The sequence below is a fragment of the Cynara cardunculus genome, assembly GCF_001531365.2.
Source record: "Cynara cardunculus var. scolymus isolate 2C chromosome LG 5, CcrdV1, whole genome shotgun sequence".
NCBI classification, from domain to species: Eukaryota; Viridiplantae; Streptophyta; class Magnoliopsida; order Asterales; family Asteraceae; genus Cynara; species Cynara cardunculus.
Window position 1 is genome coordinate 6,929,927 of NC_037532.1, and position 18,485 is coordinate 6,948,411.

Genomic DNA, 18,485 nt, shown 5'->3' on the forward strand with positions numbered 1-18,485 from the left:
GTAATTGTGTACAATGAAATTATGACTCTTAATGGTTAAGGGAGATCCATGATACAAAATCAATCAGAGAGTTTTAGAACCATTAAGAGTCAATTTTTTTTCTTTTGCCAAACAAGATTCACCTCTTAACGATTCAGAGGTTGTCTCTTAATGAAACTATTAAGAAGTAAACAAACAACCATAGCCTCATCAACAAGGCTTTTGAAGTTAGTATTGCACTCAAGATACAAAAGGTAAAAATGGAGTTTTATTAACTATTAATATTACAGTTAGATAAATACCAGCAATTCCAAGATTAACATCCAAACGTTATTTCATTCAAATGTCATTGTTGTAACTGACTTTTAACCAGTATGGTGATAGATAGGATGGACAGAACAATATTATAGCAATAGTACAATAGAATAGGCTCGATATGGAACAATGCATACTTTTGACATAAATGATCGCACGTCCTACAATCATATAGAAACACATGTTTATTGTTTATTCCTATGTAAAAATAACGGTATTTGGATGTTACAATATACGAACAACATATACATGATGACTTACCTAATTCAATCATTTACTGATCGTTTAAAGATCCCACAAAAAAAAAACAAGCATTGTTTTAACGAGTAAAAAAAATAAGCATTGTAAGGGACTTCATAATGCTGAAAATCAATCAAAACAACCAAAAAAATTCTCTTAGAATCAAACAAAAACACAAAAAAGTTTCTTGAAATTAATCAAAAAACCCGAAAAAGTCCTTCAAACAAAAACGCTAAAAAAATCCCTTGAAAACAACCCAAAAACCTTTAAAAATCCCTTGCAACGTGTAATTAGGCTAAAAACAGGTCGGACGACTTTGCAGGCCTTCTACCTTAAAGGTGCTCCGACCAGACAAAAATTATGAATCCGCCGCTAATTTGTAGTATAAGCTCATTTTCTTATACATTATATTATTACATTATTATATCATAATCTACTGAAAAGTTGACAATTTTTTTATTATTAAAAAGTCAGGGTTGTTTACTTAAATGCTTATCCAGTAAGTGCTCATTGATGTGAGTCAACACTATAATTTATTTTGATGCGTAAGATTTTAGTACATCAAAACGTATTGAATGCAACAATTTACCTGGTAAGCGCTTACGTAGGTAAGAGTCGTCATCTTCACTTACCCGGTAAGATTTTTGGCATTTGTCATCTTCATCATTCTCATTGCTCTTACCCTATAAGATTTTTGGCATTTGTCATGTTCATCCGATGAGGAAATTTATCCGGTAAGCACCTACCAAGTAAGCGTTTAGTAATGGCCCCCTAAGGGGTCGTTTACCAAATGCTTGCCCGGGTAAGCATTTACCAAGTCATATTACCTTATCAGATGACTATGACAATGACCGATAATCTTATCTTGTAAGAGCAAAAGCAAGGACCAAGAATCTTACCTTGTAAGTGAAGGTGACGGATCTTACTCGGTTAGCACTTACCAGGCAGGTTCTTACGTACAATGTCGTTTTGATGGACTAAAGTCTAAGTAATAGTGTTGAATTTTACCGATAAGCGCTTACTGAGTAAGTACTTAGGTAAATAACCCCTGAGATTAGTGAACACAAAATGATAAAAATATGAGACATAATAAATGATATATATTTGTCAAAGAAAAAAAAAGGTATAAAACAAATGAGATATGCAAATATACAGTGGCATGGAACCATTCTTTCATAAACCGTATATCGCATTAATTATAGGTGGTACGTAAAATCAATTATCAAAGAATGTATACCAACTTATTTGGATACTAATAACTTACGTTGGTATAAGTTGGTAGTCGTACATTATTAATATCACAATCCTGTAAAATTGAACACAAATTAATACCCAAAAACAAGTAAAAACACGATTGCAGATCACATTATAAAATACTTTAATACTCAATCCAAAGTTTCAAATAACATCTAACTGTTAACATTCGAACAAATGATGAGCACCAAGTGATGAACTCTTGACGAGTATTTAGTAATAACAGAGTATCGGACAACCAGTATTCTGTATAATGGGGTAAATGGATAATAGTCAAATATATTTTATATGTGTGTGTATTATATATACACCGACCATATTGCATATATATACATTATTAAATACTATAATTGTGCCTACGAAATGTTGCATAATGCATATCTATTTTATTATGGATTTGTATGGTTTCGAGAGAACGAGCGATTTTTTTTCCTGATTATCAGTTTTACAGAGTAGGGTTTAACGTGTATCATGTATTTGAATATATTTATCTTTTGGTTATTAGTTAATTTTATAAAGTTTAGACATATTTGAACATATTCTAAATGGTATACTTACGTTTTTTTTTGTGGATATATTATTTGAAGGGTTTTATTGTTATGCAATCCCTTGACACGATATTTATTACACATCCAAACAACTAATGATTTTAACGACATCAAAAATAGGATGATCCGAATCGTTTTTTTAGATGCATCGTTATTCATTAACATAGATAAAAAAATAAATTACAATTTTATTTTGTTTAAACATAAATTTTAGAATTTTAACGAACAACTCCATTATTTTTTTTATTTTTAGTTTAAGTTAATAAAAACCATCTAAATAAACATATGTTATTGTTTTTTTTTTTTTCTGATTAACCTAGATATCCAACCCGCTATGTGAGCCGACTAATCACAGGGCAACCACCTGCTTTGCATATAGGAAACTTAAGAAGTGAAGATGGCACATATCAAAAAACCAGTTTAATAAATGATCGATTCCATAAATCCATATATACTTTAATGAAAGATTAAGCGTAATTCATTCTGTCACAAAACAAACCAAATAAATTTTTCACACCTTTAGTTTACACGTAAACAACCGCTTCCCTCCTTATTTTATCGTGTCTATATTAACATTTGGAGTAAACTAAAAATCTGGTCCAAGTGGTTTGTTAAAATTAATATTTTTCGTCCTTACGGTTTTGAAATTACAAGATAACCATCGTGGTTTGGGAAAACATCCTGATCGGTCCCTCCCTTTAACAACCTATAAAAATTTCCATCAAACGAGCATTTGTGTTCTTTTATTGATTTTTTTTTTGTCTTTCATCCAATCAAAAACCACATGAACCAAAATCATAAAAATCGATTTTGATTAGGTAAGAAAAAACCGATTAAAGAACGAAAATACCTCTCATTTAAAAATCGATTTTGATTAGGTAAGAAAAAATCGATTAAAGAACGAAAATACCTCTCATTTAAAAATAAAAAAAAACCGTTACAAAAAAATGACCAAATTCAGATGTTTTTGTAAATCACAATACCATTTTGTAGTTTCAAAAAAATAAGGATGATAAGTGTTGTTTTCAACAAACCAAAAAAAAAGAAATTTGTGGTTTACTCTAATACTTACTTTATATATATATATATATATTAATACTTATTTTTCAAAATGATAATAAATGAAATAAAATAAAATATAAGCATTATATAATGTATTTGTATCCTTATGCATTATTAAATGTATTCTTAGGGGCCGTCTAGGGTGTGTTTGGTGTCTAGATGGGATAGAATAACACATGACAGAACATGATAGAATAAATGTTCAACGTTTTGTAAGATAAAACTGGACAGAACATAATAAGTAAAATGACAAATTTACCATTGATGAGTTGTTTGTTTTAATTAATTTATGTAATTTATTAAATTATAATAGAATAATTAATTTTTATAACAAAATATATCATTTGAAGTTTTCGTCAAAACAATTAAAATGACACCAAATAAAAAGTGTATGTAGCTTCCAATTTTTATTTTTTTTATCTCTTTTCTACATTGTTTTTAATTATTAATATATAATAAATTACATAAATTAATAAAAATATAGAAACCGTATAAAAATAATATTTTGAGAACCGTGAAATGAAAGTTTAAGAAACATAAAATACAATAAATAAAATTTAAAAAATTGATAAAATATAAAAAAGAGACCTATTTGATGTTTTAGAAAAGAATTAAGTTTTATTTTGAGGTTATATTGGTAAAATATAAGTCTGTTCTACCTTGTTCAACCATGTTCCATGGGGTAGTGGTGAAACAGACATGTTCCACTTTGTTCCTGTCTGTTCCACATAAAAGTCATGCCAAACATGGGACATGGATCTCTGTCCTGTTCTGTCCAGTGTACCAAACACACCCTTACTAAACATTTACTTGGTAAGTGCTTAACGCCATAAATTTTCTCATCGGATGAATATGAGAAGGGCCAAGAATCTTACCGGGTAAGAGCGACGAAAATGATGAAGAGTCTTACCCGGTAAGTGAGGATGACGACTCTTACCCATGTAAGCGCTTGCCCAGTAAATTGTTGCATTCGATATGTTTTGATGTATTAAAATCTTACGCATCAAAATAAATTATAGTGTTAAATTCTATTGTTAAGCGCTTACCCGGTAAGTATTTGGGTAAACGGCCCCTTACTTTATACTCTTTTTTGTTAACCTAAATATCCAACCTGCTATGTGAGCCGACTAATCCCAAACCGACCACCTGCTTTACAGATAACCCGAAGTCACCGCATTTAAACCTTCGTAGCTACAAAAGAATTTTTATTCTTCCTTAAAAAAATGCGTACAGCATTTCCGTTAAAAATATTGTTTGCATAGGATTCCTGCGAAGAAAGGAGAGAGTGAGTGATCCTTTTCCTTTGGGCACCTGTCAAAAAGTCTGCTCTCATGATCCCTTTTTTCTAAAGACAAAAGAAAAAGAGAAAATAATATTAAAATATAATTATTGAAATTTTATATTTATATATTTATATGAAAAACAATTTTATTTATTTGTCAATCATGCATTAAAATAACAATGATCATAAAAGTGACTTGAGAACTAAAAACACAGTATATATTATAGGCATTTTAATTCGTTTCATATAACTTTTTTAATTTAATATTAAAAATTAATATATATTTGTTTTATATGTAATGAGTTCACAATGTGAAACTTTTTAATTATATTTTTTATTTCACAAACACATAAAAAATGTATATATTATGAAACAAACACATTATGAAAAAAAATATTTTAATTAATATACAAAATTCAAGTTGTAGATAAAAAAATTCGTATGAAACAACACATTATGCACCGGTTCTCAAATGAAGGCACCCATGATTTCATAACATGTTTTCTTGATTTTTGTATTTCTTTTTAATTTCGAACCTAAATGATAAAATATATCAATTACATGGGTGTACATTTAAAATCATACTAATTATATTATTCTTGTGAAAGTAACCAAATTTACCGGATGATATTGATACCAACCAAACCAAATGAAATAATAATATATTTCACTCGAAGGTGGGGTATGAAAAAAGTAAGATGTATACAAACCTGACATGTACTCAAAAATTAGAGTGACTGTTTGTTTGAAGACTCTCACTTGAGTTGAAACGTGAAGCCAATGTGAAAGAAAGAAAACCAACCAAAAAAGATTGAAGAAATATATAAAGAGGGAAGGTTGCGAAAAGGAAATATCGTGTGTCAAGTTAGATATGATTAAGTAACAACAAACATAACAGAATCACGTACATGAAACCTTAATAATGGTAACGAAACCACACACCCTTAGCCTAACTTAAGGCTATTGCAACCTAGTTACCAACTCATTCTCCATGCCCCCACCTCTCGAGCTTCTGAGCTCCCTTCCTTCCGCCTGCGCTAAACTAGCTACATATAGATCTCGCCCATAGTTTACTATCCTTATACTGCACATCCAATAACTCACAATATAAATCATGTCCTAAAATTGTCTAACGTTGTCATGTCCAACCTCAGTTGTTCATCTCACATTTTCCTCAACGCATCCCCTACTGGACTCATATGTTGGTGTTTTAGTGTTATCAAACATTTTAGTATAGTTGTGATTTGCATGAAATCGATGGGGTTTATTGGTTAAGTGACCATATGTATTCAGAGATGACTAGTGCATACTCATATAAGCTGTCATGGACCTAAGATCATCTTAAAACGGGGGTCAAGGGGGTTTCCCCTTGACGGGGTTCCAAAAGGTCGAGATCCTTGGTGGTGACACCCCGACCTACGATATGCACTAAGTCATGTTAAGAAGGCTTGCTGAAATTTGTGAAGACTAAGTATAAATTTTGAAAATTATTCAGAAGGTATGTAAACCTTTTGAATCTCTATACAAAATGCATGTAGTTTTATGAACTTTGCTTCAAAATACGTGATTGTGGTGCAATAACTGTTATTGATCACGTTTTTTGGTAGTTATTGGATAATTGCTTTTATCTTCAAATAACGTTAACCACACAAATTAACTGACGAGTAACAACCTATTTGAGGGGATTTTAGATCTTATTCTCACATACAAAAAAATATAACAATATCTTTGTGTTTTGCTCTCGATTTTGCCTTCAAACTCAAAGTACTTATATGGATTATCCTCTAGTAAAGTTCATGATACCTGTAGTGTAACATCCAGACTTTTGGTGCGTATACTTTTTGGGTTTTAAATGTATTTTTAACTTTAGAAGAAACCTTGATCGATACATTGAAGTGGTTAGGCTTGGTGCTAAAAAGATTAAAAAAAATTCATTTTTGGGCAGTTTTTCTTCACGCGCGTAAAGGGTACTTTTCGCCCCAGTGAAGGTGGGCAGAAAGTTTTATGCAACATTTCTTCATGCTCGTGAAAAGGGGGCTTCACATCAGTGATGTAAGGTAGAAAGTGTTATGACCTGCCCATTTTCAAGTCCGATTTTTGTCTTCTTTCAAGTATTTTACGATTAAGAAGCAACTATCTTCTCATTTGTTTTCTCTACTACCCACTTCTCTCTATCTCATTTTCGGTCCTTGACCATCTGTTACTCTCAATTAATTTCTTCAAGGGAATTTATGAGATCAAGAGCTAGAGACTCGAGCTTTCTGGAGTGGAACTCATACTCTTCATCTTCCTCACGATTTCCACCATTGTTGAACTAGTTTTGGGTTTTCCCTAAAAATAACTAGTAAGTTCATCTTAACCTTTTAAACCTTTATTCTTGTTAAAAACCTTTCATTTTAACCTCATAGAACATCCCTTTTGAGGTATCTTCATCATATTGAGTTTTGATCATTTTGGGGTGTTTTTGGGTGATTTGAGATTGTGGCTAAGGTTTGAATAGATCTGATTTCGGGATTACTTTTGGTACATCTTTAGGATTGGTTGAGACTCAAATAAAATTCTAGAGATGGAAGTCTGTGGATCTAAAGCCTTCAGCATTTTTAGAAGCTAGAGATGGGTTTTGAACTTAAGTTTAACTTAACCTAGTAAGTGAGTTTAAATTGTTTTGTGAAAACTATGTACATGCCAAAAATGTTTATTTTGATGTCTTAAGATGCTTTTCTTGATGTTTATCGATTGTGTCGATTTCCGATGAAATATGCATCTTGAGTAGATTTGGTTGTATAAATCATGGAAAATACCTATATTTGTGTTTTAGGTATTTTGATAACTAAATCATAAATATGGATTCTTTTGATGATTTATCTTACAAATGAAAATTATTTTGGTGTTAATGCATTTTAGTATATTTGGTTGAATATGGGATATTTTGAAAATATAAATGGTATGATTTTGATTGTAAAATGGTTTTTCCCAACCAATGATGGTTTTTGAGCTAATCATATCTTTAGGGCAAGTGTTTTGCATAAACGTAGGTTAATACATTTTATTGGTTATGACGACTTCTATTTAATAGTCAAATTGAGTTGAGCTTTTGGCTCGTTTTTTACTCCGATGAATATTGGGGACAATTGTCTGGTTTAATTTGCTTTATCCTGAGCTTGTGGAGTTATATGCGGTTAAGACACATTTGTTTTATATATTACATGTATTGAGTGGGTTGGTCATTCATTTAGGGTCATTTAATTTAGACTATAACACATTGGATCCATAGGCATGTGAGTCGGGTTGTGATGAGTAAAGAGGTTTGACTTTCTCACTCTGAGATCAGTGCTTAAGTAAGCATGATGGTCGTGTTGGTATTGCGGAGAGGGACTCGTGTGGGGTTGGACTACGAGACCATGGGGTATTGCGGATTGAACTCTGGGACCCTTGTTTTGAGGTTTATGGCCTATTTGAGTAGGCACTGAGGACTCGAGCCTTGAGGTGCTGCCTGTAGGTGTAGGCACTAAGGACATGAGCCTTGAAGTGAGACTCTAAATAGTAGGCACTAAGATTATTAAGTCTTGAGGTACTACCCAGAGTAGTAGCCATTAAGAACCATGAACCTTGAGGTGCTATCCATAGGGATAGGCACTAAGAACATGAGCTTTGAGGTGTTATTCATGGGAATAGACACCAAGATTAATTGAATCTTGATGTGCTACTTAATAACGTTGAGGCGTAGATTTACTTTGTGCTGACCACATTCGATGGATATGGGTCTCCTCCGTTACTATTAAGTTTTATTTTTGGATAGTGTTTTATCTATGTTGTAGCGTTGTTTGGGTTTTTAGAGTAACCATGATTTATGGTTTTGATATATTGGATCTCTTTCATGTATTATTGTTTTGGATAACAGAGTTTTATCAATGCCTTTAGTATCTGGATATTAATCCTTATTCGCGTTTCGTATGAGTATTGGATTTTAGTTTCATTTTGATGGCTGTTATGAATGAGTTTTCATCATAAAAATGGTGGATGTTGGGAAATATATTGTTTTTTCATTCTAAATGCATTTCATATTAGAAATTGTGATTTAAATAATATTCTTTTATATAACTGATGAAAACTGATTTAATTCACTAGGCGTTAAGCCTAACATTTTTCTTTGTCGGCATGCACATCAGGTCATTGGGGGAATGATACTAGTGACACTTTAATGTGATGAGTGATAATTGTTGAAATTAATTCTGATTTAGACTCTGATTTAGGCTCGAAATTATACCGGGCTCGAGTTCGAATAACTTTTTCAAAGTAGGGCTCGAGTTCGAGCTCTAATATTTTTAGAATTATCGAGATCGAGCTCAATGCTAATTGATGGGCTTGAGTTCTCAATCGATTATCTCGTTTAATTTATTGACTCGAGCTGATAAATTTTATATTTTAACTGCATGATTTATGAAAATACAAACATGTTTGGCTCGAAAAAGTGTATGCTCGAATGGCTCGACTCGACTTGAAAAATTTAATCAGGTTCTCGAACGAGCCAAGTTGAACATTGATGTTATGATACATGACTTGTTAAGTTAAACGAGTTTTATATTGTGTTCGAGATCAACTCAAACTCAATTATTTAAGCTCCAACACGAATAGCTCGTTAAAAACTCGAGACTCTCATCCAAACGTGATAAAACCACCTCAGTCTTCCTTCCATTTAACTTATCCATGAAAATACTACGTGTTTGATAAAAATTATGAATTACATAAACCAAATACAAGCAATATTATTTATGGTTTCATTATTAATGGCCCGTTTTTCTTATTAATCTGGATATCCAACCCGCTATACGAGCCGACTAATCTCAGGACGACCATCCGCTTTGCAGATTGCCTGAAGTCACCGTATTTAAACCTCCATGGCCACAAAGGGATTTTTATTCTTCCTTGGATTTGAACCTGGGACTTCCTGGTACTTTTGATCTTTAGAGTCAAACTCAAACCAATCAGGCACCACCCTTATGGTTAAATAAATAAAATTAAGAACTTATATTCAAATTGTATCATTAACTATGTCAACTGAGATGTTAAAATAGAGAAAAGAGGGGAGACAATAACATCTTCAAAACGGAGAATCAAAAGTCAAAATCTCCAACAACATTTCAATTTTGCAGATTACAATATTAATTATATTATAAAAATATTCAATATAATTTATAAACTATAATATCTATTTTATAAATATTTTCTCATTGGTAGGAAGAATAAAAAATCATTTCTATTTTTTAATCAATCATTTTTTGGACTTCTTCCAATATGAAGATGCCCTAAAACCTCTCAAAAATGGAGAAAATCAGAGAGAGTGGATGATTTTTTTTAAGAACTCTACAAAAATGATTTATTAGAAAAGGAAAATGATTTTTTTTTATTGTTTTTGCCAATGAGAATTCATATTGTAATCTCTAAAATGGAGAAGCTGTTGGAGATTAACGTAATTTCTTTTTTGGAGAATTTAACTTTTGAATTATTTATTTTAGAGAATCTTCAAACCTGAAGAAATCTCTAAAACTTCATATAAGAGAGAGAGATAATATTTTAATAATTTTCTACCAATAAAAGGTATTAATATTAAAATCACAGGAGAGATAAATAATTTATTATTAAATATATTGAATATTTTATTAATATTAGAAGGGTACTCGTACAATGTAGCGAGATACATCTTAATTTTAATGTTTTGTGTTTTTTTTTTGTCTCGGTCGTTGTTATAATACGATTTTATATGGTTTTGAGAAACGATAATTTTTTATTTTTAAATAAGATATAAATCTGAAGATATCATAAAGAGTTGAAAAGAAATATTAATATTAGTACTAAACTAACTTTTTTTTGTATTTCTTTAATAATTTTTTATTTTTTGTTTAATAATATATTTTTTATAAAGATAATAATTAAGTATTTTCAATGATTATCCTGATTATATTTTAAATTTTTTATATTTAAAATGAGAGGTTTATCCTCTCGATTATGTTTATCTGCAGTTAGTTACACGAATTCAAAACATAAAGCTGTAATAAGTTGTAGTTACGCACAATTTACTTGTAATCTTGAATTTTAAGTAATATGCATCTATAAATAGTAGTTCAATCATAAAAATAATTTTTAAAAGTTTTTGTTAAATGTTTTATAATATAATATAGAAAATTAATATTATAATTGTTAAAATAGAGTAATTATTATTGGATGGATGTGGGATTTTGTGAGGCTACCAATATTTCTAAGGGTGGACTTGGTATGTATCAAATCTTTTTTTGCAATACCTTGTACTAATCAATTATAATTGGTATAAAAAATCTTATTACGTGTACCAGCCAACGTTTATGTTGCAATTTTTAGTTTTCAGATAACACATATGATATTTAAGGGTTTTTAATTGCAAGAACTATAATTTGCAAGCATTCAACTATTCAAATTAAATAGTTAAAGTTACAAATTTTAATATTCAATACACAAAAAATTTAAAAACTAATGAATAATTAAATAAGTTGGTATCATGATATTACTGTAGTACATAACTTTCAATGTCATGTACCAACTAAGTTTGAATATTTGATATGGTACTAACAACCAATTTAATTGGTACGGTTGATACACATGTTGGTTGATTTAGTTTGGTATAAAATTTACATCCGTAATTATCATCCAATAGAAAACAATACTTTATGAGGTATATATAAGACATCTCCGAATACAATAAATTTTACCATTGGTAATTAATAATTACCGTATTTATTAACCATATTCATCTTAGAATCAATGTTTAAGACACTTGCGAATTAATGTTAAGAGTAATTTGATATACAATATTATTACTAGGGGTTGTTTGTTTACCTCTTAATGGTTCTAATATGAGAGAACATCTGAATCGTTAATAGGTGAATTTTGTTTGACAAAAAAAATATGTCTCTTAATGGTTCTAAAATAATCTGAATAATTTTGTATCTATGAGCCTCTCTTAACTATTAAGCGCATTAATTTCATTGTAAACAATTACCAAACAAATATATTCTATTTTTGCACTATATGATAAGAGTCTCTTAATCATTCTGCACCAAACATTCAGCAACTGCTAAACAACCCCTATAATTAAATAACCGACAAAAGGTTCTTTGATATGGAACAAAAATTCTGGACTTTAAAACAAAAAATAGACATTTTTGCCATGACACTTTTTAATAAAGAACACAAATACACAATATACCATGTAATAAAAAGTTAGGTCTTGTTTATTTATTTTAAAAAAAGTTTTTATTAGCTTCTTGTATCTGATTTGTTAAGAGGTAAAGTCATTTAAACTGTTTGTTTTTTCCAATTTTTTATAGTCACTTATGTCTTATTTTTTTTATCTGGTAAAAGGTAAACCAACATATTGCTCTTCAAATGCTCAACAACGGCATTTCTCAATCAATTAACCTTAATATATCATTTCCCTCAATCAATTCTTACCAAATCAATAATCACGTCTCTCAATTGATGTATTTTAATATGATTTAAATGTGTTAAATACGTTAATGACATATTTTCGTTTAAATGAATGCTAATTATGATTTAGATGTAAATACCGTAATGATGATAAATAAATATGTGAAATGATATAAAATTTTATTTATAAATTCAACAATATACTTTTTAATGGGTAAAGTAGACAATTTAAACAAATTCAGACGTTTATCAGTTTATAAAAACAATCAATCTTATTGATTCATATTTCAGACGTCAGCACCACCTCTTATAAATAAAAAATAAAATAAGACTTCAAACTTCAACACCTCTTAAAAAAATAAACTCCACCTTAATTTCTCGAATTTAATGTCAAAATTCTAATTTAATGTCAAATTCTAATATAAATGTTTGTAACTGAAGTGTTCTAGGTATTGAAACATGTAATAGAGTGAATTAAATTTTTGGTCCCTTATTTGAGGCTGTTTTCTGATTTTCATCCTTCAAATTTGTAAAATACACTTTTGGTCCCTTTTGTCATGGCTATAACGGAATTAACTAGTTTCGGCTTCAAAACACGAAATATAGACTAAAAGAATATTTTACAAATTTGAGGGACTAAAACCAGAAGGCAACCATAAATGAGGGACCAAAATTGCGATTAACACATTGTAATGAAAAAAAATCAAAATCTCTAAACAAATTTTTTATACGAAGGTTCAAAACGACGTAGGACGAGCTCAAATGCTCAAGTCTTACAAGTCATAACGAGTACATGTTTAAGGTGTGAATAAGATGACAAATATGTATGATAAATATATAATTTTATATAAAGGATGAATAAAATACAAACCAAGCTATTTGTACAAACTGTGAAAATCTTATTCAACTAATCATAATTTTTTCTTTTTTAATTATAAGGGTTTTGATTAATCATTTTTATTTTGGGGGCTTTAATTATGAACATTATCATTCATTTTATTAATTTTAGTAAACAAATTTCATCAAAATGAGACGTACATGAAACAATTTAATTTTTACACATAAACAAAAATACATGAAACAATTCATCAAAACATGAATTATTTGAAATAATTTCATCATATTAAACAATTTCACTAAATTAGACAAATGTAATCTATGGTTTTCAAGGTTTGAACAAGTGACTTGGTCTGCATTTATCCCACCCCATTTTATATATATATATATATATACATATATGTTTTCTATTTATTATTCGATAATATAATGATATTAAATTTTTTACATCCATAAAATTAACCAGTATTACATAAAAAGTTTGTGACCAGTTACTTAAAATAGATCTTTGAAAGGTTTTACAACTTTGTTTTAACAACGAGTCTTTGACATATATGAATCCAAGAAACTGTGAGTAATATGACTAACAAATGTTGTAAAAATATAAAATCTAAAACTAAAAGTGTAAAAACACAAAAATTGAAAAAAATTAAAGAAGAAAGTCACGTTTTGGAAAAAACGCACGCCATGACACGCTTCAAGAAGCCATGGCCCACCTTCTCATAACGGTGGGGACGCGTTTTTACACCATGACCCACCTTTTTGTACTATTTATATTCATCTCTAATAACTTCTCTATTTTGAAGATTGTAACATGAATTATATTATTAAAATATTCAATATATTTCATAAAATAATATTTCTTTTATCTATACATTCAATTTTTAAAGACTCTCATTAGTAAGAAAAATAAAAAATAGTTTCTCTTTCATAAATAATCATTTTTGGAAAGTTTTTTGAAGTTTGGAGAATCTTGTCATCTCTCTCACACTTTCTACATTTTAAAGAATCTATCAGAATAAAAAAATCATTAAAATCTTAACTTTAGAAATCTGTTGGAGATGTTTTTACATTTTTTCTTCATAGATGGAATGAACGTGTATTTTAATTGAAAGAACCAATTTTAAAGAAATATTAACTTTAAGTACAAAGCTTCTATTAAAGACTTACTGAATAAGTCATTTTTTATATTATTAAGCCACTACCAAACAATCATATATAATTGTCTGAATAAATTGTGAGTCTTATTAAACTAATTAAGTTACTAACAAACAGAATAAATTTCTTATTTTCTCGTGTTTTCATTTTCAAAATCATAAATTAAAGGGTTGAAATTAGAACTTAGTGATAATATAAGGGGTTAAATGCAATTAAGCCAAGTAAAATTGTTGTGAGCCTTGGTCTTAATGTGGGAAGGTGATAAACACACACTCTGACACACTCCCCGATTCTTACAACAACACACACGCACAGACATCCCCATTACCACCTTTCCCTTTTTCTCTCTCCCTCTCTACAAACCCTCAAACCCACCCCTCTCCTTCGATCCCACAAAACAACAAAAGCATCCCCGTTATAATTCCTTCAAGATTTCTGCAAATCTTCCCAAGAATCCCCACACAACTTTCATGAGATCTCTCTTTCATTCGCACTCTCAGTAAGGTATATACCCAACTATATATATATATATATATACATACACACACACACACACATTTCTGTATCTATATGTCTGTATATACATTCATACATGTATATAATGCTTCTACATTTCTTGCTGCTTCTGGGTTTTTGATTTTTTGTTGTATTTGTTGATCTTTCTACGGTATGAATCTGTTCTTTCTCAGTTACACTAGCTTTAAGCTCTTCAATGTGCTTGTAGTTTCGATTTTTAAGCTGCAAAATGTGATTCCCTTTTGTTGGATTTGTGCCTATTTTAGGGTTTTGGTTTGTTTCAGATCAAGAACATTCAGATCTGCACCTTTTAAACCCACCTTTTGGTTTCGAAATCAGAGATTACGATGCCCTTTTGTGGACTTTTAACGATGTGTGTTCTTATGTTCTAGCTTTGATTTGGGATCTTTTGGTTCAATAATCGATTATTAAGTGGTTTTTGAGGAACCCCAGATGAAATAATTGATTATTAACTGATTTTTGTTCGTTTCCGAGGAACCCCAGATGATGCAGAGACCACCACCCCATGAAGATTTCTCACTCAAAGAGACCAAACCCCACCTCGGCGGTGGGAAGGTCACCGGAGATAAGCTCACGAGCACCTATGATCTCGTCGAACAAATGCAATACCTTTATGTTCGTGTTGTTAAGGCCAAAGATTTGCCGGCGAAGGATGTCACCGGAAGTTGTGACCCTTATGTTGAAGTTCGAATGGGAAACTATAAGGGAACAACTCGCCATTTCGAGAAGAAGACAAATCCCGAATGGAACCAAGTGTTTGCTTTCTCGAAAGACCGGATTCAGGCAACGATGCTCGAGGTTACCGTAAAAGATAAAGATGTTATGAAAGATGATATAATGGGTGGGGTTTTGTTTGATCTTAACGAGGTTCCGAAAAGGGTTCCGCCAGATAGTCCGCTAGCTCCGCAGTGGTACCGATTGGTGGATCGGAAAGGGGATAAACTTAAGGGCGAGTTAATGTTGGCGGTTTGGTGGGGGACTCAAGCGGATGAAGCGTTTCCTGAAGCGTGGCATTCGGATGCTGCAGCCGTTAGTGCCGATGGGTTAGCTAGTATTCGGTCAAAAGTGTATCTTTCACCGAAACTTTGGTATCTTCGAGTTAATGTGATCGAAGCTCAAGATTTGATGCCGAATGATAAGACTCGGTTTCCCGAAGTTTTCGTGAAAGCGATCCTCGGAAACCAGGCTTTGCGGACTCGAATCTCAATGAGTAAAACCATAAACCCGTTATGGAACGAAGATTTGATGTTTGTAGCCGCTGAACCGTTCGAGGAACCGTTGATTTTGAGCGTGGAGGATCGGGTTGCGCCTAACAAAGACGAGGTTCTTGGACGGTGTGCGATTCCGTTGCAGTATGTGGACCGGCGGCTAGACCACAAAGCGGTCAACACACGATGGTTCAATCTGGAAAAACACGTTATGATCGAAGGCGAAAAGAAGAAGGAAGTTAAGTTTGCTAGCCGGATTCATATGCGGGTTTGTTTGGAAGGCGGTTATCACGTTCTCGACGAATCGACACATTACAGTAGCGATCTTCGGCCAACGGCTAAACAGTTGTGGAAAAATAGCATCGGGGTTCTCGAAGTCGGAATCTTGAGTGCTCATGGGTTGTCGCCGATGAAAACGAAAGACGGGCGGGCCACAACCGACGCTTATTGTGTGGCGAAATACGGGACGAAATGGATCAGAACGAGAACGATAATAGACAGTTTTACCCCCAAATGGAATGAGCAATACACTTGGGAGGTTTTCGATCCGTGTACCGTCATAACGATCGGTGTGTTTGATAATTGTCATCTTCAAGGCGGCGGAGATAAAGCGGGCGGGGCCCGTGATTCAAGGATCGGGAAGGTTAGGATTCGTCTCTCCACTCTCGAAACCGACCGTGTTTATACCCATTCGTACCCGCTTTTGGTTTTGCATCCATCCGGGGTGAAAAAGATGGGCGAGATTCATCTTGCTGTTCGGTTTACGTGCTCGTCGTTACTCAACATGATGCATATGTATTCACAACCGCTATTGCCGAAAATGCATTATATTCATCCGTTAACCGTGAGCCAGCTCGATAGCTTGCGGCACCAGGCGACTCAGACTGTGTCATTGCGGCTGAGCCGGGCTGAGCCGCCGTTGCGGAAGGAGATCGTGGAGTATATGCTGGACGTTGGTTCTCATATGTGGAGTATGAGAAGAAGCAAAGCGAATTTCTTAAGAATCATGGCGGTTTTGGGTGGGTTGATCGCGATTGGAAAATGGTTTGATCAGATTTGCAACTGGAAAAACCCGATCACCACCGTTCTCATCCACATCCTGTTTCTGATCCTCGTTTTATACCCGGAGCTCATTCTGCCGACCATTTTCCTTTACCTTTTCTTGATCGGAGTTTGGTACTACCGATGGAAGCCGAGAAATCCGCCACATATGGACACCCGTCTTTCATGTGCCGATAATGCTCACCCAGATGAACTCGATGAAGAATTCGACACTTTCCCAACTTCCCGACCCGCTGACATCATCAGGATGCGGTACGACCGGCTGAGAAGTATCGCCGGCCGGATGCAGACGGTGGTCGGAGATTTAGCGACTCAGGGAGAGCGATTACAGTCGCTACTCAGCTGGAGGGACCCTCGAGCTACATCACTCTTTGTGATCTTCTGTTTAATTGCCGCCATTGTTCTTTACGTCACACCGTTTCAAGTTGTGGCACTTTTTACAGGCTTCTACATGTTACGCCACCCTCGGTTTCGCCACAAGCTGCCATCAGTGCCGCTCAACTTCTTTAGAAGATTACCGGCAAGAACCGACTGCATGCTGTGAGCTAAAAGGACGCGACTTTTGGCCAAATTTTACCGAGATTAGCCGTTGTGGTGTAAAAAAGCCGACTTTTTACTGGTATGGCTCGTAATTGTTGTTGTTTTCGGGTTCTGTATTTTGTGGATCTTGTGGTTCATCCATCTCAACTCAACAGTTGTGCTACTTATAGTTTTGTAGGTTGAGTTATGATTCGAATCTATCCATGGTTAAATCCTTTACCGAGCTTTTCATTTCTGTTTTCTTGATCAAGAATATGCATATTTAGCTACGAATCTGATGCAAGTTTTGATCTTGGATTTGAATCACCATGTATGTGGATCCAATATATATATATATATATATATATAGTCAGATTCACAGGAGAATAATAACCAAATAAGGGAATAAGAAAACGATAGAACCACATGATTCTCACACGACTTTGGCCATGTCGTCTGCACACCATTGTATTGATCGTTGGTGTAAAATCATGTGATTTAGTCGTTTTTGTGTACTTTTATTTGGTTACTGTTCTCATTTAAGAGAGAAAGAGGAAATGATCCGAGTTTAACTGGTGCGCCTCATAAGCCCTCCAATGGAGGCTAGACATGCACATGCTGTCCTAGAATGTCAAGAGGGGGATGGACGGATACAAATTGGGGCTATTTTTGCCAAATAATTCTCTATTGTATTTCTATTTTTGGGACCATAGTCTGATAAATTTTGGTTCTAATTCATTATGAGAATATGTGGAACCATGTTAGATTGTTCTCCAAAAAAGCCCTTAGCAAGGTGAGATTCCAACATCTATTCAGTAGAAATCGTCAAAGTTTAGCGGATAACGAAACCATTAAAGTATCTTCTTTTCAGGCAACCAAGAGCTTTTATACTGTTTTGGGGTGTCGTTGCACCATAACTACTCTACTTTACGTGGGTGGCACCTTTATGTGTTATCCAATGTATATTTTCTGAATGATTAGCGAAAATGGTAAATCTTTGTGCTCCATGATATGCTTTTCGTG

General features: G+C 32.7%; 1 protein-coding gene across 1 annotated transcript; it reads left to right on the plus strand.

The window, feature by feature from the left end:
• Window positions 1-14,533: 14,533 nt before the first annotated feature.
• Window positions 14,534-17,699, plus strand: LOC112513775 (FT-interacting protein 1). Its single transcript, XM_025120135.1, has 2 exons — window positions 14,534-14,640; window positions 15,148-17,699. Exon 2 carries the CDS (start codon window positions 15,157-15,159, stop codon window positions 17,485-17,487), a length of 2,331 nt encoding a protein of 776 aa, XP_024975903.1. The 5' UTR covers window positions 14,534-14,640; window positions 15,148-15,156; the 3' UTR covers window positions 17,488-17,699.
• The last annotated feature ends 786 nt before the right edge of the window (window positions 17,700-18,485 follow it).

What these genes read in the sequence shown, in the direction of transcription:
- LOC112513775 (XM_025120135.1), top strand. Translation starts at nt 15,157, where the DNA reads ATGATGCAGAGACCACCACCCCATGAAGATTTCTCACTCAAAGAGACC.